This window comes from Meriones unguiculatus, chromosome 17 (genome assembly GCF_030254825.1).
Source record: "Meriones unguiculatus strain TT.TT164.6M chromosome 17, Bangor_MerUng_6.1, whole genome shotgun sequence".
NCBI lineage: Eukaryota > Metazoa > Chordata > Mammalia > Rodentia > Muridae > Meriones > Meriones unguiculatus.
In genome coordinates, this window is record NC_083364.1 from 38,279,513 (window position 1) to 38,302,335 (window position 22,823).

The following is a 22,823-nucleotide window of genomic DNA, read 5'->3' on the forward strand; positions in this document are numbered from 1 at the left end:
CAGCACAGGGAGAAGTTAGCTAGTTTCGGTAGGAGGACTCTGTAGTTTCAGGCTGTAAATATCGTGGAAACAGAATCTGCTCTTGCCAGTTTCTGCGCACAGTGGCCATTCATTTGTAAACACACATCAACATTTGGACAGAACCAGAGGAAGACTTTGCTAATTCTGAGGCCTGAACCTGTATGAGGAAGCCTTTGCCATGTTTATGGGTGTGAGACATTGGGTCCTTGACATGGCTGCACCCATATTGACAACACAGTTTCACTCAGGGCTTCATCCGTCCTTTACACATTCTCTCAAGGCTTTCTTCGTTCCCCACATGTATTGATCTATTTCCTGGCATCTCAGGTCTGAGGCTGGTATGGCAGCTGTAACCTGATTGTGCACATTGCTCAGCTCATGGGCTTCAGAATGCAATATATAGACTGGGGTGAAGAGGCACATGGGATTGAGGAAGGGAATGGTGGGAGCTGAACAGCCCCACTTGGCACCCCACATTTCTTTCTATAAGGTGATGTATGTTAACAAAACGTGTGAACATTCAGATTGTTACTAGAATGTATATTGGAAAACTATAATCACAATCAGGGTTTCTGGTTCAGGCTTTTGTTTTATTAGATATGACTTTGCAGAAAGCTTTTCTCCATTTCTTCTTATTAAACCCCAAGTTAAGTGGGGGTCCCAGCAAAAGAGTGGCTCCAGGAAGCGAGGCTATGCCATTCTCACTGTGACAGTGTGTGGGCGGGTATATGTATTTGTTAGATCAGTGTGTGTGTGTGTGTGTGTGTGTGTGTGAGAGAGAGAGAGAGAGAGAGAGAGAGAGAGACTGTGTGAGTATGCATATGTGTGTATGTAAGAGAGTGTATATTGCATTCCCTTTTGATAACCCCCAAGTGGCTTGTCCTGCCAAGTGTGGCCTTCTGCCCTGCTGATAAGGTTTGGTTGTGGGCAGCTGTGTGTCTTTCATGTGTGTTCCAGGAAGCAGGCCTAGGAATCTGTGGGGAGGGAGCAGTCTAATGGACTGGAAGAGAACTCAGTGATGAGAGACAAATGTGGGGTAACCTTGAGCATTCTCAAGTGGGAACATGTGGGTTGGGATCCAAGTTGCTTACAGAAACCAGCAGGAAATCTGGAGAACATTCTTATATGCCTTAAAAATATTTCTTTTTGTCAACTTGACACAAGCCAAAGGTCATTGGAGAAGGGGAAGTTTCAATTGATTGGCCTATAGACTAGCCTCTGGGGCATTTTCTTGACTGGTGATTGATATGGAAGGGCCCAGCCAACTGTGGGCACTGCTGTGCCTGGGCAGGTGGTCCTGGGATGTATAAGAAAGCAAACTGAGCAAGCCAGGGAACAACAAACCAATGAACGACACATTCCACCACAGCTTCTGCTTCAATTCCTACCTCCAGGCTCCTGCTTTGGACAGGAACACCAAGGTAGGCATGGATATGCCCATTTCAGAAATTGGGAGACTAAAACCCAAAAGAGCAGAGAGGATGCAGGTGTTACACAAACATATTGTGTAGAGTGCTGGGACCCATGGGCCTGGAGCCAAGCACCAACAGGCCTTTTGGCTGGGAAGTAGATTTGTTACCCTTGAGGCCTGTTCATTTGCACCTTTCCTTACAATCTCTTCCCTAACAGCAATGTGATGCCATGTATGACAAAATTAAATGGTCTTATGGTTTAAACCATCTTAGCTAGGCTTTCTATTGCTATGATAAAACACCATGACTAAAGTCAAATTGGGGAGGAAAGGGTTTATTTCTGCTTACAGCTTGTGGTTCATCGTTCAGGGAAGTCGGGCGAGAGCTGACACAGAGGCTATGGAAGAGTGCTGCTCACTGGCTTGCTCAGCCTGCATTCTTTCAGCATCCAGGACCACCCCAGGGGGAAGCCTGCCCACAGTGAATTGGGCCCTCCCACATTAGTCATTAATAAAGAAAGTGTACTACAGAGCTGCCTACAGGCAAATCGGATGGTGGCATTTTTCTCAACTGAAGTTCCTTCTTCCCAAATGACTCTGGCTGGGTAAAGTTGGCATAAAACTAGCCAGCACAAGAGTGACTTGTAAATTTTTAAGATAAAATTCTCTATTTATTTGTGGAATACACATGTATTTGTTTAGAAGATATTTTGTGCTTGTCAGCATAATAGACATTGGCAATACACCACTGAGTAAAAGCATGCATGCCCTTTATCTTAGTATAGCTTACTTTCCACTAGGGAGACAGATGGTCTTAATCAAATGGTCACTGCTTTATTGTGACGTATGGGATGAAGACAATGGGATTTGGTAAGTGTGCATATCACAGGATCCAGACTTATCTTTGTGAGGCCGGAAGTCTGTGCCGTATGACCGGTCAGCTATTTTGTTCCTGGGCATTTGTTTTTTTAACTTAAGTATAGTAATTTAAAGACTGCTTTTTATGTAAATTTCCTCCCACATCCTGACGCATGGTGCTAATCTTTGGGGTTATTCAAGTTTGAATCATCCCATGTGCTTGAGGGAGCCCTCAGGCTTGAGATATGTCTTCCATGCTTTAGCCCAGACATTGTTCCTGGTTTTGTCCAATTTAAAGCAACTTTCCAGTCACATGGTTCACAACCAGAAGTCCTATTTGAGAAGGCTTGGGATGGATCCCCTCCATTCTCTGTGAACAGCTTTGGTATCTATAAGTTTTTCCCTCTGGAGCCAAAGGATTTGGGGTGTCTCTGTGTGCAACATCCTCCAGTCCCGGCCGAGGACCTAAGTGACCGAAAGCCGTTTCCATCAATGTGAGTGTCAGTCTTCTTATTTTTCTGTGATTTAATTTTTCTGTCTGGAAGAAGTGATAGAATGAAACTAAGGTGCTGACTTATACTAGTCCTCACTTGTTCCTTAGGGCTGCACGTCACTGCTCAGAGACAACCACTCTCCCCTTTACTCTGGGGTGTTTGAAGGGGGTCATAAGTGAGAACAGATGGTAACAGAGGGAGCTGGGAGATTAGCTGGGATTAGGTTCTAAAGTGTGATCTGGGGGCTTACCATATGATCAGGGAAGGCCTTGAGCCTCTTTTGGAGCCTAGATTATTTTTTGAGTATATGACATTTGTTTTTTCTGCTTCTATTATCTCTCCATATGGTGTCATTTCCTAGCAGCTATAGATACTGTGATGTCACAGTAGACGAGACACAGAAACAGATGGAAAGATCCATTATTTGGCTGGGCATTAAAGACGCTTGTGAGTTGGCAGGATGGTTCAGTGGGCAAAGCACTTGCCCAGCAAGCCTGACAACCTCAGTTAGATCCTTGGAAACTACATCAAGGTGAAAGGAGAGAGCTGGCTCTATAGCCCTAACCTCCACATTGCAACCATCACATGCGCCCCCTCATACATACAGACAGTAGCAATAATAAATAAAAATTCGCAGGATTGGGCTGTAACTCAGTGGTACAGCACTTGTCTAAGTGTGAGAGGCCGTGACCTCCATGCCCAGAAGTATACATACACCACACATGCAGCAGAACTAAACTTCTTACTAAACTTTTATCAGAAAATAGATTTTTCTTTCAAAAATATTTATACTGTTCGCCTGTAGTCAGGTCCTGCTACTTGGGAAGAAGAACTCTCTCCCTCTCTCTCTATCCTCTCTCTATTTTATTTTTATTTGTATATGTTTGTGTGAATACATGCCGTGTGTGTTCTAGTACTTGAGGAGGTCAGAAGGCATTAAGAGCCTCTGGAATTGGAGTTGCAGGCTATTGTGCACTGCCTGATGTGCATGCTGTGAACTGAACTCAGGTCTTCCAGCAGAGCAGGGAATACTCTGAAGAGGCGAGCCACCTCTCTTGGCCCAGAAGGATTTCTTGAGCTCTGGAATTTGAGGCCCGCTGGGACAACACAATGAAGTCCTGCCTCGGAAAAAAGAAAAAAAGAAAAATTACATCAACATGTAGGCTTATTGTTGATGTTTTATGTGCATTACTATTTAATTTTAATACCAAATACACTAAACCTTCATAGCAATAACTCACAAACAAAAGTCTTTGGGTCTGTAATAAGTTTAAGGGATATGAAGGAGCTTTGAGATCACATAGGCTTCAGCCTCTGAGCTGGGAGATCCACGATGTCCTAGGTGTTGGGGCATTGCCTCCCTCTTATGAATCCACCACTGCCCAAGAGGGCTTAAGTTCAGGCTGTTTGGTCTGTTCCTTGGGAACTGGGGGAATTCCTTGGTGTCCACAGGAGGGATGGAGGTATCATGCGCTCTGAGCCCAGCTCCTACGGCTCACTGGCATGGAACAACACTGTACCAAGCGCCACGTGAATGCTGCTGAGAGCTCTATTCCAGCTCTAGTCTCAGCCGTATCCTCGCTACAGTCATCTGCCTCCTGAGCGTGCCTTCTGCACTAGACACAAGTGGGGCTCCATTTGGCTTAAGGAAGAAAGAGCTGTGTCTCAGAAGGCATGTCTCATGAACTGGTGGTAATCCCAGGCCAGATGCACCGACGGGTTGGGGTGGCAGTCGTGGCCAGATGTGGAATTGGGGAATTGCCCAGTCTCTGGGGCTCAGTTTCCACTCTGCTCTACAGGGTCTTTCCAGTTGCTTTACACTCAGATTGGAGCCTGCAACTCTGAACAAGTTGAAACCTGTGAGCTTCCACCCCTGGCTCCAGGGCCTTCACTGAGCGTCTCCGCAGTGGCGGCCAGGGGTTTCAAAGGTCACCCCAGCTGGGCGGATTAGAACAACAGATCTCCCAGCAAAGTTGGCTGCCCCGCAGAAGGCAAGTTGCAACATCTGCGAGGAGAGTCAGAACAAAGCCCCTTACTTTCTCCGTCTGTCCCAGGCGCTGCGTGCTTGGCTCTCCCTTTTCTCTCCTCTCTTGCTGGACCTTGGACCAGATTCTCAGCAGCAGTGAAGCTGGCCTCTGACCCGCCTTCTGTGGAAGCTGCTTGGGGAGGCGGCTGCCGTCAGGTGTGTCTGTGGGGGTAGCCCTGTGTGGCCCTGCTCGGCTTTGCTTGGGTGGGTCCTGGTGAGTCAGGCTGGCACCGCTGAGGAGCAGCTCCGTGGTGGATTAGGAGAGATTAGGGTATTTGTCAGGATTCGAGCGAGCACATTGCAGAGAGGATTAAGGAGGGCACAAGGGGCCCATCAGTGCCTGGAGTGTTTGTAGGAGAGTGGTTTTGTCACCTCTGCTGTGTGCTGTTGGGGGTTTACAGGCAGGATACCACACCTGCTTGTGAGTGCCTCCCAGCAGGGAAGGTTAGGTGTTTCCAAGCTGTCCTGTGACTTCCAAGAATAGCGCAGGGGCAATTGGCGTTCCCAAACCCACTCCTCTAGCTAACTTGACTTTTCGAGTCTCTGTGTCTCAGAGCAGCACTCTCCCTTGGCCGTGGTGGCAAGTTCCTTTCTAGGTTCAAGAGACGATTTAAAGCGCTTTTGATCAAATTAAAATCCAATCCACTCAGAGCTGCTTTGAGTGATTAATAAATTGCGCGTTACTTGTAGAAACCTTATATGGAGCTTGGCTTTGACGCAGACATCAGTGGACCACTGCTCTTTTGACCCCCTCCCTTGGGCTTTTCTCTTTCTTCTTTGTCTATTGGTCTGCATCTGGAGGAGTACTGAATGAAACCCCTGGCTGGGGGGTTTGCAGCTGCTCAGTGTGGCCCTGCTGATAGAGATTGCTGCAGATATCATCCAGTTCCTCTGGTATTCGCCCCGGAATGTCGTCACCAGGCTTGATGTGGGTCAGAGAGGAATAAGAAGGGTTTGGCTCAATGTATTATTAATTCTTCCCCAAATATGCAGTAGCCATCAGTTGACACTATGACTGGAATCTGACAGCGACTACGGGGCAATGGGCTGAGGGTGAGCAGAGCTGTTTGGCATGACTACACAGTTTGAGACTTGGATTTGGTTCTGCTCCTGCGACAGAGGAGCCATCCTCCTCCTCACAGGGAACAGGGTGCTTCTTGGCAGCATTGACTTCTCTGTGTCTTTTCAACCTGAAGCCAAACCCCATCTTGTCTTTTGTTCTTTAGGCCAAGTGTGCCCCCTTTTAAATTGAAATTAAATTTTTTAATGTATGAGTGAACATATATGTATGTGAATGTTCCTCAGTGTGCCTCACGGGTGCCTCAGTGTGAGTGTAGAGGCCAGAGAACAATGTGGATATAGGCCCTCACTTTCCATTTTGTTTGAGCCAAGGCTGCTGTTGTTTCTCCAGGTGCTGTGTATGTCAGGGTAGGTGGGCTCTGAGGTCCCAGATTCTTCCGTATCTGCTACATGTGTGGTTTTTATGGATTCTGGAGAGTCCAACTCACCTCACACTTGCAGAGCAATGCAAATATCTTTATCCACTAGAGTTATCCCCCTAGCCCAAGTATGTTTCCACTGACGAGAGCATTTGGGACCCTCTGGAGATTTTGATGGACTGAGCAGATTTGGAGTCATGAAGGTTTGGAGAGACACTGTGGGGCCTGGCTTCACTTCTCTCAGTTTCCTACTGTCCTCAAAGGCTGGGGAGTCTTTTGTCTTCTAGAGCAGAGAGTGTTAAGTTTTCATCATTGTGACTAATGCCTCAGAGAAATGATTCAGAAGCAGGAGGGATGTACTTTGGCCAGTGATTTCAGTCCATTGTTGGTTGGCTTCCTTGGTTCTGGACCTATAGTGAGGCTGAACATCTTGGGGAAGGATGTGCTGGAGAGAACAGCTCTTCTCACAATGGCCCGGAAGCAAGTGCAGGGACAGGGAGAGGCCCTTCAAAGGTGGCCCCCTTTCCTGTGATCTACTTTCTACAACTAGGCCCCACCCCATTGGTATGAACTCATGAATGTATGAATCCACTGACGAACCAGTCACTGCTCAGTGATTAGATTCAAAAATCTAGACACCAAACCTTGAACAAGTAGGCCGTGGGGCGATACCCCAAACCGCAACGTGGAGTCACCTCTTCTGCCCTTCTTCCTCTGGCAACGCTCAGGCCCCTGCTTGTTGCACCTTCAGGTACTGAGGACAGTCTGGACCTCTAGAAAGCCAGCTGACATGATGGCTCTCTGCTCCTACTGTTTTCCAAGCTCGGTGACCTTGAAGCATAGCCGGTTTACTGTGCTCCCTTGTCCTTCATGAAAGGGGACCCTGAGAACTGTCTTGGGGGATCAGATGCGAGGGACCCAAGAGATGCATTCCCCATCTGCCATAGACACAAAATACTGTAGCTAGAGGCTGCTGGGAGGCGCAGGCCTCCTTCCCGCAGAATTGTCTGAGGATAGGTAAGCCCACATAGGCTCCTTGCTGTCTTTGATGACAGGGTCTGTGTCCGCAGGGTGAGACATGGGCTTTCTTTTGGATGCTATGACAGATCTCACTTCGTGTCTTTCACACTATGATTCTGGCTTATGTATACTGCATTCCCACCCATGTCCTCTCTCCACCCTGCAAAGTTCATACTGCTCCCACTTGACAGAAGAGAAAGAGACAAAGAGAATGGAGGTCCCTTGACCAAACCATAGCTGGAAATCAGCAGTGTTGCTGAATTTGTGGTGAAGTTGAAGAAGCCTGAGTTTTCTGTGCTTGGATCACCTCCACGCCAGATCTAGAGCTGGCTGCACTGTGTATCTGTCACTCACCTCAGTGGCAGTGCATGGACTGTGGTTCATGGTAGGCACGCAGGGTATAAGAACCTGTTCGTATCCTTCTCACTACCACACTCCCATGTATCATACAAGTACAAATGACCCTCCTCCCACACGTAACTGTTCGTTTTTTTATACATAGTGGCTAGTTTGGTACACAATAGGTGCTCAGTTAATACATTTTGAGTGAATAAATGTCTCTTTATTCTTGCCATTAAAATCATACTGGAAGCTTGGAGAGATGACTCAACAATTAAGATCACTTGCTGAACTTCCAGAGGACCCAAGTTTGGTTCCCAGCACCCATTTCAGAGAGCTCGCAATTGTATCTAAGTCCCGTTCTAGGGAATCCACTGCCCTTTTCTAGGCTACTCACACTTGCATGCATGTAGCATACACTCACATAGACACATACAAATAAAATTTTTTAAAAATTTAAAAATCATATCAGATAGAATGTATTGGAGCTCTCATACTCATTACAATACTGTTCACAATAACCAAGGCATGGAATCAAGTCAAGTAGCCAACAGTGGATGACTGGATAAAGAAAACATAATATTTACACAGAGTGGAATATTCTTTACCCTTTAAAAAAAGAAATTCATAATTTGTGACAACATGTAGATAACTGGAGGACAGTATACTAAGTACAGAATAACAGAAGTGTTTTAATCCAGATTTAGAAATGTAAAAAAACAATTTTTAGAAATAGAAAGTAGAACTGTGGAAATTCTATCTTGAAAGGGTATAGAAGGAAGCTGGATAACTGATGTTTGTTATCAGCTCTCTACACTGTGGGAAAATGCCTGAGGAAATCAACCTAAAGGAAGAAAGGTTCTTTTTGGCCCACAGCTTCATAGGTTAGTTAATTCATAGGTTAGTTAATTCATAGGTTGGTTAATTCCATGCTTTTGGGCCTGCAGTAGAGCAGAGCATCATGGACTGTGGAGGAAGCTGTAGGACTACCAGAAAGCAAAGAGGGACAGAGGATGGGCTGGGTCCCAGTGTCCCAATCAAGAGCAAATCCCCAACGGCCTAGTGAGCCTGTCACACATGAGCCCTTGCCAGATAATCCACCTCGAAACCACAAGCAGCCACCAAAATGCAGTCAGTTCCCAAGCTCCAACAACTTACTAAATATTAATAAAAAACTAACAGGTGTCCAAAGAGATGGACCTGTAGACACTGCATTTAATCATGTACATATCGCATACATGTGTTTAATTATCACTTGGCATGCTCGCATATATACACAAAGCAAAATAATATAAAGGTGGAGGATGCTAACTGTTGACTCTCAGGGAAGGAATGTTTGGGTGCACTGATTTTGTTTTGTTTGTTTGTTTTTCTGTGTGGCTGATGTGCCCCTGTATGTAGCCAAATGGTCATTCTGGATTTTTTTTTCTATGTCTAGCTTTTGATTCAAGTAATGCCGTCAGTATTTTTGCAGACACATTTGGCTTGCTCAGATTCCTTTCTGATAATGTATTTCTATGTGTAGGATTACTAGAAAAAGCGGACACCCTTTTCTCCAGAATCCTCCTGCCTCTTTGCTTTCCAGTTTTCCAGGAGTATGGCTTATTGGACTCCCAGGAGAGTATGATTGTGCCTGTCTCGCCGTGGTCTCACCAGCAGTGTTTGTTCCTGCTGATTTGTTCATTCGCTTTGTTTTTGTTTTTTGTTGTTGTTGTTTTGTTTCCCTTGGTGTATTTTATCTAGCTTAGAAAAGCACCGGTTATGGTTGATGTGCAGCACCGAATGTTCCTGGGCATGGGGTGGGGGTGGAGGGAGGCAGCATTCATCTGTTTACTCTGCAGCGCACAGTCTCTGCCCATTCAGGCCGTGGAATGATTTCTTATTCTGTGAAAATATGCTGGCCCCGTGTTTTCATTGCAAACATTTTCTCCTATGTTATCATCTGTCTTTTAATGTAGATGACATGCTTTAATGTGCCAAAAAGAAATCTTAATCTTACAGGGAAATGTTTAAGTGCATGTCAGTTGAGCAGACTTCAACCTTTTACCGTTACCTCAACTCTGTGGCAGGAAGCACAACGCCCAGGGCACACGCACTGGCCTCAGGTGCCAGTTCCGCCCCGTCTCATGTTGACTTTGGACAAATTTCTAATCCTTGGACAGGTTTCTAAGCCTTAAAATGGGATGGTGAGGTTAGCTGTTGCTTAGTGCTGCCGGGAGCAAATGAACCGTGTGTCTACAGAGGATGTCCCTGACACACATGAAATGTGAGTCAGGTGCTCGCCTTACTTGTTCCCTCCTGCAGCCAGCCTGAGAGTGCTATCATTTGGAAAGGAATTTTGTTTACAAAGCTCAGGCCTTATCAGTGAAAGAGAAACTAGGTTTGTCAGGCAGAGAACTTTCACACAGACGTGCTCTCTAAGTGTTTGCAGTGTAGAAACCAAGTGGCCAGTAGGAGGGAGCTAATCAGACACCCATTTCTTAATTTGTTTAAATCAGGTTCTTTCTTCCTTCCTTCCTCCTTCCCTCCCTCCTTCCCTCCCTTCTTTCCTCCTCCCTTTCCTTCTCTCTCTCTGTAACAGAGAAAATGAGTAAGAGAGTGAGACAGACAGACAGGCCATATACACATGGATATGTATGTGCACCTGTGTGTGCGTGTGCAGAAGTCATGGGAGCGCTTCAGATGTCCTGTTCTGTCTCTCTCCGTATTCTTTTGAGGTGGTATCTCCCACTGAACCTGGAGCTAGACTGGTGGCCAACTCCAGCGATCCCCCTGTCTCCACCGCCAACAACAGTGGGGTTAGGCACATGGCTTTGTGCAGCTTTTCTCTGGATCCTAATTCAGGTCGTCCTGTGTGTGGAACAAGGGCTTTTTGCCCATTGGCCCATCTCCCCAGACTTTAAATAACATTTACCTTGATCTCTCTCCACCTCCCTCCCTCCTTCCTCTTTCCTTTCCTCTCACCCTCCCTTTCTCCTCCCTCTCTATTATTTTTTTTCATGACAGGGTCTGTAGCCCTAGTTGTCCTGGAACTCACTCTATAGACCAGGCTGTCTGCCTCCTGAGGGCTGGGATTAAAGGTGTGCACCAAGTCAGATTTCTTAAAAGCTTCTTATCCACTTAATTTTAAGAAAATTTAGGTTTGCTCTCAGTACAACTCCACCCTCACTTCTGCCGCTCACTATAGGCTCCTCATTTGCATAAAGATGAGTCCAGTTCCAGGAGTGTTAGGATTAGGTTATATGGGAGGAGCAAGAGCCGGAGTTCCTCTGGGAGAAGTCTGTAGTTAACAATAAGGCGCATTTCAGAACAGCTGGAAGAAGGTTCTGACTAGCATCACCGCAAAGAAGTGGTAACTATCCAAGGGGATGGATGAGCTGACTGTCCTGACTTGGCGCGTGTGATGCCATGTACCAAGACCTCACATTGTATCCCATAAATACATGTGGTTACTATGTCGGCCGAAAATAAAATGATAAAGCAAAGCTTTTAAAAACAAGGTCATAGACAAAGGTCCTCCACACAATGTTTGAAACAGGGCGAGTGTTCAATAAGTGACAATTTAAGATGTTATTTATTGTGTGTGTGTATGTGCATGTGCCATGGTGTACATATGGGGGACAGCATGAAGGAGTCATTTCTTCCCTTCTACTACACGGGAACTGGGGATCAAATTTAGGCCATCATGCTTAGTGGCAAGTACCTTTTGCTCACTGAGCCATCTTGCCAACCCCCCAGTAAGATAGAAATTATTGTTTTTGCGCATTGGTATTTTCTGATTTTTTACCTTGAAACATACTTGAGTTGAGAAGAAGCAACTCAAAGGAGTTAAACATTGTTTGCTTCAGTGGGCGGCCATTATTCCCGTTCACATCAGCCCCTAGTCCTGGCTGCTCTTGCCAGCCTGCAGATAGGCCTTCTCTAGTCCCCTATCTGCCTTGGACAGGATCCTAGGTTCACGGCATTCTTGGCACTGATGGCATCATTTTGCTCTCCCTCTTTTGAGGGTTAGCTTGTCTGGACCATAGTTATAAATGAAGAGACAGCCTGGATTATCTTCCAGTGTCTTCCTTCCTTCCTTCCTTCCTTCCTTCCTTCCTTCCTTCCTTCCTTCCTTCCTCCCTCCCTCTGCTTTAAAGATTACTTGTTTATTTGTTATTTATTTATTTATACAGTATTCTGCCTGCATGTGTGCCTTCATGCCAGCAGAGGGCACCAGATCTCATCATAGGTGGTAGTGAGCTACCATGTGGTTGCTGGGAATTAAACTGAGGACCTTTGGAAGAGCAACCAGTCCTCTTAACCTCTTGAGCTATCGCTCCAGCCCCTCCCTCTTCTTTTTTTTTTTTTTTTTTTTTTTAACGCTTTGGCCTTTGAGTTTTTCTACAATGTAGTCCCTGGCTTGACCACCCCTAATCCCCTTCATTCAGCTACCAACTCTCACCTTCTTTCTCACTTGGGCCCTAAAGGTGAGATTATAAATAACATTAACATCAATCTCCTGACTTTCTTGGAGTCTTGATGCCATTGTCTGCAGCTTAACTGTATGAGTTCTTATAGTTCAGGCAGAAGCGGCTGGGACTTCCCACCTCTATTCAGCTGGCTTCACGTAGACACCAGTTGAACACAGGCCTATTGTGAAACCTACAAGCAACCCAGTTTCCCTGGTCTCATCCAAGCCGTGCTTGCTCAGAAGACAGTTGGAAGCCGTGAGTGGGTACGACGATGGCAGGCACGGCCCGGTAGCTGGGGTCTGTCTTGCCTGGTTCCATATGTGGCAAAGCCATAGAGAGGTACTCCAGGTAGATGATCCTGCTCCTCAGAGCTTGAACCATAGGGCTGGGCACGTTGTATCTATGAGGAAGATGACGTGCTGCACATTGTAAGGCCTGACTCGTTCTTCTTCCCTTTGTAGACCATGGGGGACGTCAGACTGTTCGCCTCCTCACACATGTCCAAAACCTCCCATGCTGTGGATCCCTTGAGAGCCAGCTCCATGCCCCTCACCGAGGCCCCTGCTTTCATTCTGCCTCCTCGGAACCTCTGCATTAAAGAAGGAGCCAATGCCAAGTTCGAAGGGAGGGTAAGAAGTGTGGTCCAGGGGGAGGCAGGGGAGGCTGGGAAGGGGAGTGTTCATCAGACCTTGTCCTCAGAAGCTTGACATGTCAAAAGGCCTAGTCTTCCTCTGGACCTTCATATAAATTGAACGTATACCATTTTGCTTTGTTTCTCGGTTTATGGTGAGTTTGGTCTGTGTCGGTGGACTCGGCAACGGAGGGAGCCATGTGAATTGACTACCCTGAAGTATTTTGCTACTGGATATGTTCTGGATATGTGACCTGGTGTCAGAAGGAATACACATTGGGTTTAAATGTGTACTCTAAAATCTAGGCTTCTGAAAATGGACTGATGTCTCTCCTTTTTTTTTTTTTTTCTTTTTTCGGGAAGGAATGTTTTATCAGCTGACCTCCTGATTATATCCAGAGTAGTAGGATGACAGATAGGACCCTGCTTTAATTTTGACACCTTTTGCCAATGAATCTTGAGCTCTTTCCCTTCTAGAGCCACCATTTTTCTTCTTCTGAAATCATGAATGACAATTCTGTGTTTGCTTCCTGTTAAATAGGTGAAGATGGGAACACAGAAGAAAGTCTGTAAGAATAGCTGATGCTGTATACCCAGTGGAAAAGCCTTTTAGTATGCTGTTAGGTATTAAATCTGCTTTACCTGGAGGTGAAATGGACATGAGGGAGGTTACAGGTAGTGTTGGAGATCAAGCACAGGGGTCCCGTCCCCGGAAGCTTAAAGGCCTTGATGTGAGCACTCAATGAAGAGTGAGGGATTCCTAAGTTTTCCTGTTACTCTGTAAGCACGAGCTCCTGGAAGAAAGAGGTCCAGCAGATATTTATTGGATGTCATTGGCCTTACCTTTATGTAGGTGGTAGGTTTGGCCATGTAGTCAATTTGGAGAGTGTGTTGGAAAAAGTCCAGTCCAGTTAGGACCTTTGCTAATGGGTCTGCTCTAATATCAATATTTTACATATTTTATCTAAAGCAGATCATAGGGGCAAGGTTAAGGATGTCTGTGGACTCCACCAGCATGGAGCCCTCTTCTGTTGCCCTAAATTTAGTCTACTTCCTATCATCTCCACACCAGGAAGAAACCCTGGGTGTTCAGAAATGGCCCGTGTGACCACAGAAAGGAAGTGCTGGTTCATACCGCAGCATTGGTGACCCTTGAAAACATTCTAGTAAGTGAAAGAAGCTGGACAGGAAAGGACAAAGCCACACAATTCCATTTCTAATGCATGCTCAGGATGGCATATCTGTGAGGACAGGAAGAAGATGAACAGGCCCAGCAGGTAGAGGAGAGAGGGTTGGGCGTGGCTGCCAGTTGTTACAGTTCCTTCCTGAGATGGTGAAAATGTTCTGAAATTAGATGGAGATGGTGGCTAGGCGACTTTGTGAATGTTCTTGTAAAATGCTGAACTATACACATTATAAAATTTAAAAGCCATTTAAGACATGCCTTAGTCAGCAGAACTCCCCACTCTCTTACCACACTGCTTCTGAGGGACAGCTCTGTCCTTGGCTCAGCTTCCCAAAGCACAAAGGAGCCATGTCTTTGAGTTGAGAGCTTTGGAACCTTCATGAAGCAAACATTCACCTAGCAGCTAGCACACCTATTTTCCTGTACCTACCACAAAGCTAGGGTTTCCTTATCTGAAAAACAAAACAAAACAAAACAAAAACTTCTGGCTGTTTCTAGCCCACAGGAGGCCGGGAAGCAGCTAATAAGATAGAAGTACTTCCTGATGTCAACAAGTGTCATAACGCAGCACTTCCCTGGCCGAGCTGAAATCACATAACACACGTTTAATCATCTCCAGCGATTCAGTATCATAAGGTACATTTACCAAGCTGTGTTAGTTGGCTTTCTGTTACTGTAACGAAGTTACTGAGTTAAATCAGCCTTGAGAAGGTGGTTCATTTTGACTCAGGATTTCCAAGCTTTCAGTTGCCTGGCCCATTGCTTTTGGGCCTGTGGAGGGGCAGCACATCACAATAGGATAGACGGTAGAAAAAGCTACTCACTCTGCCACCCAGAAACAGGAAGCAGAAGGAGTCGGCATCCTGACAGCCCCTTCAATGGCACATCCCCAGTGACCTAATGTCCTCCCACTAAGATTCCTCACACTACCACCTCCCAGTAGGGGTTCCCTGAGGACAAGCTTTCATCATGTGCACCTCCTGGGGCAACCCCAATCCAAATGTAAGAACTGCAGAATTCTTAAGACAGCGTTGGCTTGAGAGCATTTTATTTGACGTATGTTGACCCAGTAGTTGGTTCTGCCTATTCCCTGAGGACTGTGTGTTCCTGTGAATCAGCTCCTTGGCCCATCTCCCTGTTGCCACCTGACCAGGATCAGCCCAGAACACTGCCTTGGCAGCATGCTGGAACATAGCATATACAGAAGGCTGTTAGGAAGGGATAGTCATATAGTCTCTGGCTTATTTGCAGCATAAGAACCTGTGGCAGAAAGTGCTCTATCAACACATGTGGCCACAAAGACATGGAGCCATTCTCATCAGGGAAGGGCCATCTCTAATGGCCCCAGGATGAGGAATCTGGTTGTGTTGATACCGAAGCTAAAGCTGAGCTAAGGACATCCTGTCCGGGTGCCCTCTCAGAAGTAAAAAGGACAGTGGTGGTGTTGGAGTGCCATGGCTCTGAATAGGCGTCGCTGTTGGGAGAAGCCGGGCTTTCCGCAGGCTCCCACATGCGTGGCCAGAGGTGCCAGCTCCCCCTCAAGTCTGCCTCTTGACCTCTGGGGGCCCTGACCGCAGTGCCCTCCCCTCACTGGGCACGAAGCCTGTTCTAGGTGCCTTTTGAACCAGACCGGTGTCTGCCTGACCGCCACTGTAGGACAGCAGCTTTGAGGACTGGGCTCTCGCAGGAGCTTTAGCCATGGTACCTTTCTGAGATTATGCTTCATCATTCAGTTCTGCCTGGAAGTACCTGTTGGGCTCTTTCTTACTGATGCCCAAGAGCCCCCATGGGCTTCCCTCTCCCTCTTGAGAGTTGACATTCCAAGTGGAGGGTCTTATAGCCTCCAGCTTTCCTGGAGAGGCCAGGGACTGTGCCCTCGCTGAAATTTGGTGGATGCCACAGGTGTGAGCAAGTCAGGAAGGCTGTTTGCCCACCACCTCCAGGGCAGTGACTAGCTGTCAATTGAAACTGGACCTTATTGTTTTTATTCCTGAAAGCTAAAATCCTAAAGCCAGGTGCTCATTTCCATTTGCCTCTTGTGGCTGCTTTTAAGCAAAGAACTAAAGACTAACGGGACCCCTCCTGTGATAATGCACTTCTTTCAGCCAAGACATGGTGACTTTAGAGTGGTGCTGCAGTTGCCAGCTTTGGTTCAGGCCTTTCAGAGGCACTTCGGGCTTGAGCCTTTCTTCACATGGGGTTAGGCCTGCATGTTGCATCTTTTAGCACTTGCCTTTCTGTGGTAGATGTGTTGAGCAGCAAACATATAACCTACACCCATTCCAAGTCCTGAAATAACCCCAGTGGCTTCCTTTGCAGTTCATGGTGGCCCAGCGACACTGTGCTGAAGTCACCTAGGGGGCTTCATGGAAAACTGTCTTTTTCATGATTAGAAGTTTAAAGGGGGCTGGAGAGATGGCTCAGAGGTTAAGAGCACTGGCTGTTCTTCCTAAGGTCCTGATTTCAATTCCCAGCAACCACATGGTGGGTACTAACCATCTATACTGAGATCTGGTGCCCTCTTCTGGTGTACAGGCACACATGCAGGCAGAACACTGTAGAAATAATAAATCTTAAAAAAAAAAAGTTAAAAAAGAAAAAAAAGACATCCTAGATGCTCGCATTTTCTACCTTACCCTTCTTCCTGCCTTAAACACAGATGTAATGCCGGTGCTTAGGCAGCTATTTTAAAACCATGAGGCATTAAGTGACACTGAGGATTGGTTGGAGGGAGGAGAACATTCAACCAAGAAACCAGAAAAAAAAAAATAAAAATAAAAATTTTAAGGCTTCAGGGCTTTCCAACATAAGGTCTTTAGCTGTGATTATCCATTCAGGAAATTTTAACCCCCTCCCCCAAATCTTCCTAACTGATACAGGTCTAATGATGTGTATGTAGAAGTGGGATCCCTTAAATTGTAGGATGCACAGGGACTGGCTAGAAGCACTTTTGGTCCCTTTCTGAATTTGCCAGCGATGACAGGCTGCCTTATTCTGGGTTGAATATGGCCCTGAGGTTGAAACATTCCAGAAGAAGTCCTTCCTTCCTGGCAGCGGCCATTCAGAAGAAATTCTTGCTCATGAAGGTTAAGTGGAGCAGTCTGTGGAGATGCTTCTGCCCAATCAGGGCCAAGATATTTGGCTAAGCTACATCACATTTGAATGCGAGCATATGGGTGGGGTTCTTTAAGCCCAAAGCTTGGGAGAGTGTGTCCAGAAATTTTTAGAAGTTTGTCTTCACATTCCATTTGCGCCACCTTTAGATGCAAGTACCCAGTGCTGTGCCCTGAGCTCCCTGAAACCCCTGTTCTTCCATCCAGCTGTACCCTCTCCATAGAGCACTTTGGACCCATCAGTTTTCTGCCACGCAGCCCGGAACACACTTTAAGGCCTGTGAGAACCTCTTCTCGTGACTGTCATTGCAGGGCCCAAGAGGTGTGCTTGTCCGCTCACATGCTGAGGAGTATCTCCTCAACACAGGCGCCCACTGCAGTGTGTAAGGACGGTGGGGACACGTGTCCGGACAGCACCACTGTGCGGCAGTCTCCACTAGGCTTACTGGTGAACATAGCCCGGCCTTGTCTTGAGGCCCTTGCTCCTTTCCAGGCTGTTCCTGGATGGAGATGCACTTCCTTTTCCTCCCCATTTTATTGATTTAGGTTCTACTTCCCTTAGACCACTTTCTTGACTATTATCTTAGGCATTTTGTTAGAGTATAGGAGAGCCATGGTTGTGGGATGCGAAACATCCCTGATCATTGCATAAGATCAGTCATGAATAATAACCATAGGAAAGACGACTACTCAGGTCTTTAAAATGTGTCATTCAGCAATTACCTCCATGTCTGTGTTAAAATGAAAATAATGATTCAATGTTAAACTGTTCTTCATGGCACTTATTGCCAGACCTGACTACCAGGTTACACATGATGGAAGGAGAGAACCCTTGACGCTCTCACAAATAAAATGAACACGTGTAATAAAAATTCAAAGGACTTTTGAAAGTTCTCTACCTTGACCTTTAATTTCTGCTTCTCAGAGGTATTGGCCACCAGCAGCTTAGATAGACATGCAGAAACATTCTATGCAAATACGGCACCTATCTAAATATCCTTTGTACACCCGGAGTGTATATGCTGAGCCTTCCTTATCCTGTTTCCCATTCATCTTGCACACTGGCAGATGGAAGCACCTCATAAATGTTCTTACCAGCTCTCTCACCCACAATTGCTCCCTTCTGAATTTCCGAAATACTAAAGCATCAACTTTTTGCTCTCTATCCATTTACAGTCTTGTCAGTGTTTATCATCTTTTTTTCTTCTTTAATGAGAGCGAGTTCTTTGAGGTCTGGATCTGCACTGTTGAATAGGGTAACCACTTGCCGCATGTGGCTGTTTAATTTACATTAATGTTAATTAAAACTAAATGAAACTGAAAATTCATTTCCCTGGGCCACACTAGGAAAATACACATGCTAGGCCATGCACATATTAAGTGCTCGGTGGTTATGTGAGGCTAATAGCTACCATGGCAAACGGCACAGATTATTGAGCATTTCTGCCATCATAGGAATCCTATTAGGCATGCCTGATCTAGAGCATTCTTATTAACTCAGCTCTTAGGTACTGGTGATTCACTGCTAAAAGACACGTTAAAAATAGCTCTTCTGGGCTGGAGAGATGGCTCAACAGTTAAAAGCATTTGCAACTTTTGCAAAGGAGTAGAATTTGATTCCCAGTGTCCACATGGCAGTTCATAAACTGCCTGTGACTTCAGTTCCAGGGGTTCCAAATTTTTTTTACCTCTGCTGGCACACACATGTTGCATATACACACACCCAGGCACATACACATATGCATAAACTAATAAGTGTTTAAAAATAGATGTTCCGTTCACAAGAGAAATGAAACACTGGATTCTTGAGAATTTATTTGAGGCATAAGATGTGCCCAAAGGTTAATGTCACTTCTTGAGGCGAGACTGTCCTCCTTTAACCCTCTGTCTTAGTGGGGAATATGAGCCTTCCTCAGCCAGCATGAGTTTCCTCCCTAGATTCCCACAGATATCTGCTCCAGGTGGCTAGAAGACATTGCTGCTATGCCAGAGTCCCTGAAGCAATAGAATGGGACAGTAGAGCAGATACTACAGTTGGTGGCCACACGAGGGTTGACATGGTGAATAAACTTTGTAAGTCCTTCTCCACTGCATATGTCTTGGAAGTCAACTTTAGGAGATTCAGATGAGGGTGAGTTCAAAGCTGTGCTGAGTAGAGAAGAGGACATTCATGATTTTGAGATTCCCTCGGGGCTTCCCTGAGGGATCCACCAGTTGGAGCAGATACAGGGTGAAGACTCCTCAGAAGACAGAGCTTCAAACGTAAGGCTAAGGAGTTAGTGATTAGAGGAAGGATGGTTTTCTAACATCTTTGTAGAAAACTAATGCTCTTGGTGTAGCTATTAGCTAGTGTCTCAGGGGGAAAGATCTGTTCCCTTCGTCAGAATGAGAGTTGCACGTACCGTCTGCTTGTTGCATGGCCAGGGGCTCTTACGTGAAATCCATCAGGAGGATACCCCATATGCAGCTTGCAGCCATCCCTCCACTCAAGAGGATGGACCTGGGCTTGGTTTTGGAAGGTTCATTGCTGCTTTGTCCATTTGGAAATGAGTTCTTTAGCCTTTGACCATGAATTAGCTAGTGGATGGATGCAAGCTGTTTGAAAAAAAATGCATATGATTATTATTATCAACCCATAGACCCAGCTCAGAAGAAAGTAGATTATGAGAGCTTCAGCAAGCCTAAAGTAAAGCAGCAGTGCGTGGAAAGTTTGAGACAGGAGAAGAAAGGCAAAGTATAGGTAGGGACACAGCGGGAAGTGAAGCAATCTTTCCTGGAAAGGATGGGGTCGATAACCAAAGTTTAATTATGTGACTCAAAAAACCAAAATGACAGGCAGGTGAGGCAGCGTACACCTGTAATTTCAACACTAGGGTAGCTACAATCTCACAAACAAACAAACAAACAAACAAGCAAGCAAACCAATAATGTTAATAAAGTAAATAAAGTAGACTCATGAGCCGGATTTGGCACCTTTTGCAAGTGGTATTCCTAATTTGAGCTACAGTTTACCAGTAGGAAGCTTACATATGTAATTATATTTGAAGGGGTCTTTTCTATTTCTTTCTTTATAAAAATGTATTTGTATGTGAATGCTCTGTGTCTATGGATGTGTGTGTAGGGGGGTATGTGTGCCTGGGGAAGTCAGTAGAAAGTGTTGGAACTCCTGGAGCTGGAGTCACAGGTGGTTTGTGAGCTTCCCCAGGTTGGTGCTGGGAACCCAAGAGACTTTTCTTCACAAATAGGATCCAGCAACAGCAACATTTCCACATGGGCACAACAGCTCAGCCGGTGCTCTCTGCTCTAAGTGTGTCTTTTCCATGCTGCTCTAATCTCTACAGTTTGCAGCTTTCCCCCAATACCAAGGCCAGCATCTGTTGCCAATTGTGACTTTGTAATTCCCCTGTCCATGTCTAAATTCATAGCAGGGTAGCCAAAGATGAGCAGGAACAGTCCTGAGGTGGTTCTTCTCCATGCCTCCTTTCTGTGACACGGACTCTGTAGGCACCTGAAGTTGTGACCATGCCATAAATGCCAATATGAAATCTGAATACCTGACCAGGACTGGCAAGAGGATGGCAGCACAAGTCAGAGGAACTCTCCACTTTTCCTAGCGGAGCTCCTCCGAGTGCTGTCTGAATCCCTACACTAGGAGATGGGCACATAGACATGGAGAGTAGTGTGGTGGAGACCAGAGGCTAAGGAGAGCAGGGAGGGCAGGAGGGACAGGACAAGGCTATTGGTGAGTCCTAAAGTACAGCTAAGGGGTCCAGGAAGCTTTGGGACGCTATTGCATGGTAGCATGACTATAAACATTGGTAGTGTACTGTGAACTCCGCAATGCTAAAAGGAATTTAAAAAAATCTCCATAAAGAAATGACCCATGTCTCTTAGACATAGATATATGTTCAACCTATAAAACAGTCGTCAACATATGCATGTATTGGAATGTTATATGGTACCACATTAATGCATATAATTTTTTTATAACTTGCTGTATCTTTTAAAATATATTTATGAGGAAACAGAGCAAGCGCCTTGTTTTCCTGTTGCCTTGGTAAAATTACTCTGACAAAAGCAAATTAAGACATATAGGGTATATCCTGGCTCTCAGCACAAGCATTTAATCCAACGTAGACAGGAAGTCAGGGCAGCAGGAATTTAAAGCAGCTGGTCCCACCATATCCACAATCAGGAAGCAGAGAGCAACGAATGCATGTGGTTGCTTAGTTCTGTTTCTCCACAAATATAGTCCAGAAGCCCAACCAGAGAACAGTCGCTGCACCCATGATAGGCAGCTCTGCCCACATCAACAGATGCAACCAAGATAACCCCACTGCTGCCCCCAGATGCTTTTAGATTTAGCATCTGTCACACAGATGCTTTTAGATTCCATTTGGCCAATGATAATGCTAATCATCACACCCAGAGAATATTAGTGTTGATTATAATGTCAGTGATAAGAAGAACAAAAGATGATTTTGAAGGCTATGTTTGGGAACCAATATTTTTTCAGGAAGGGAAAAGATTAAGAGGGGAAAACACTGTTTTGTCAATTTATACCCTCAACTCTTACCTTTTTTTTTTTTTTTCATATGTTCTTATTGTGGGAGTTTCTCTTCACAGTAGATAGAAGTTATGTCTGTAAAAATTTAAAGCATAATAAAATGCTTGTAAAAATATTTGTCCCAGCATTTGAGTTCAGCGTCCAGATCCTGTCAGATAGATGATCAAAGACAAATCCAAAGTTTACATAGCGAATATCATAGACAGCATTTGGACATGGGAAAACATGTAACCGCATCAAAATGCATTACACAACACTGCTGGAAACCAAACAAACAGAAACTTAAATACCTTTCAAGTGTTGTGTACCTGAAAAACTAGCAAAATAAAGCTCTCAGAAGCCCAGTGCGGAAGCAGTAAGGAGGCGGGATGTTTCCTTTGCTGGAAGCATTGAGGATTAGCTCAGCCTCCTGAGACTCAGACTGGAAGAATGTTATAGAAGCAATAAAACCATTGATCCACTTTGCCAACAATTCTGTTTTGACACTGTAACTTAACTCTTAACAGAGAAGTGGGGAGAACAGCCAGAGTGGAGATGCTCAGAACACTATAATAGCAAAAGTGGAACCAGCCTGTACACAAAGAGAGATCATTAAATAAATGCAGCAGTATGGCAGCTGTTACATAATATATCACCTGCGTGGCATTTAAAGATGTAGCTTGGCTATATCCTTAAATGGAAATTTGTGAGAATAGCATAAAGTGGAAAGCTAGTAAAAGCAAGGATGTGATTGCACAGATTGATCGCAATGCCATGCAAGTCCCAGTATCCTTATTACTTGTAATTAGTAGAGGCTTTGGAGCCTCTAAGTAGGATTTGTTGGACACTCTCTAAACGGTTTGTTTTTTGAAACTGTTCAGTGACAGCTTACCTATCAGAGAAGACAGAACTGACACAGTTAAAATGGACCTGGGTATTCTGGGGAGGCTCCTAGGTGCCTATTATTTTAACTGTTTTCAATTAGCTTGTCTCTTTGCCTCGAGACATAAACAAAGTGGAGTGGCAGAATGGAGACGGAGAGATGGCCACAGGGTTAGGGTGTGAAGGGACTGGGTTGGTACTAGCCAGTGGGCTAGTGTCTAGCTCATTTGACAAATTTCTTAGAATTCTACCTGTTGAGATTCTTGATCATGTGTAACATTCTTACAACTTCGGAGTTTACTCCCAAGATACTACAAGAGCAAAACAAAACAGCAACAAAAACAAAAGGAAAACACATGGGTTGTGTTTCCAAAGAGAAAAAACGAACATGGCTGCTGCCTTC

At 45.4% G+C, this 22,823-nt stretch overlaps 1 protein-coding gene across 3 annotated transcripts in view; it reads left to right on the forward strand.

Moving 5' to 3' along the window:
* Positions 1-22,823, forward strand: part of Mylk (myosin light chain kinase) — a 231,307-nt gene that overhangs the window by 49,866 nt on the left and 158,618 nt on the right. Inside the window, exons 1-2 of one of the 3 annotated variants that reach the window (XM_021634634.2) lie at positions 4,786-4,966; positions 12,524-12,691. In XM_021634634.2, the coding sequence (XP_021490309.1) occupies positions 12,527-12,691 (165 nt within the window). In that variant the 5' untranslated portion in view covers positions 4,786-4,966; positions 12,524-12,526. Of the gene's footprint in view, positions 1-4,785; positions 4,967-12,523; positions 12,692-22,823 lie in introns of those variants that run through there. The other 2 variants (XM_021634630.2, XM_021634632.2) reach the window with 2 other exon arrangements.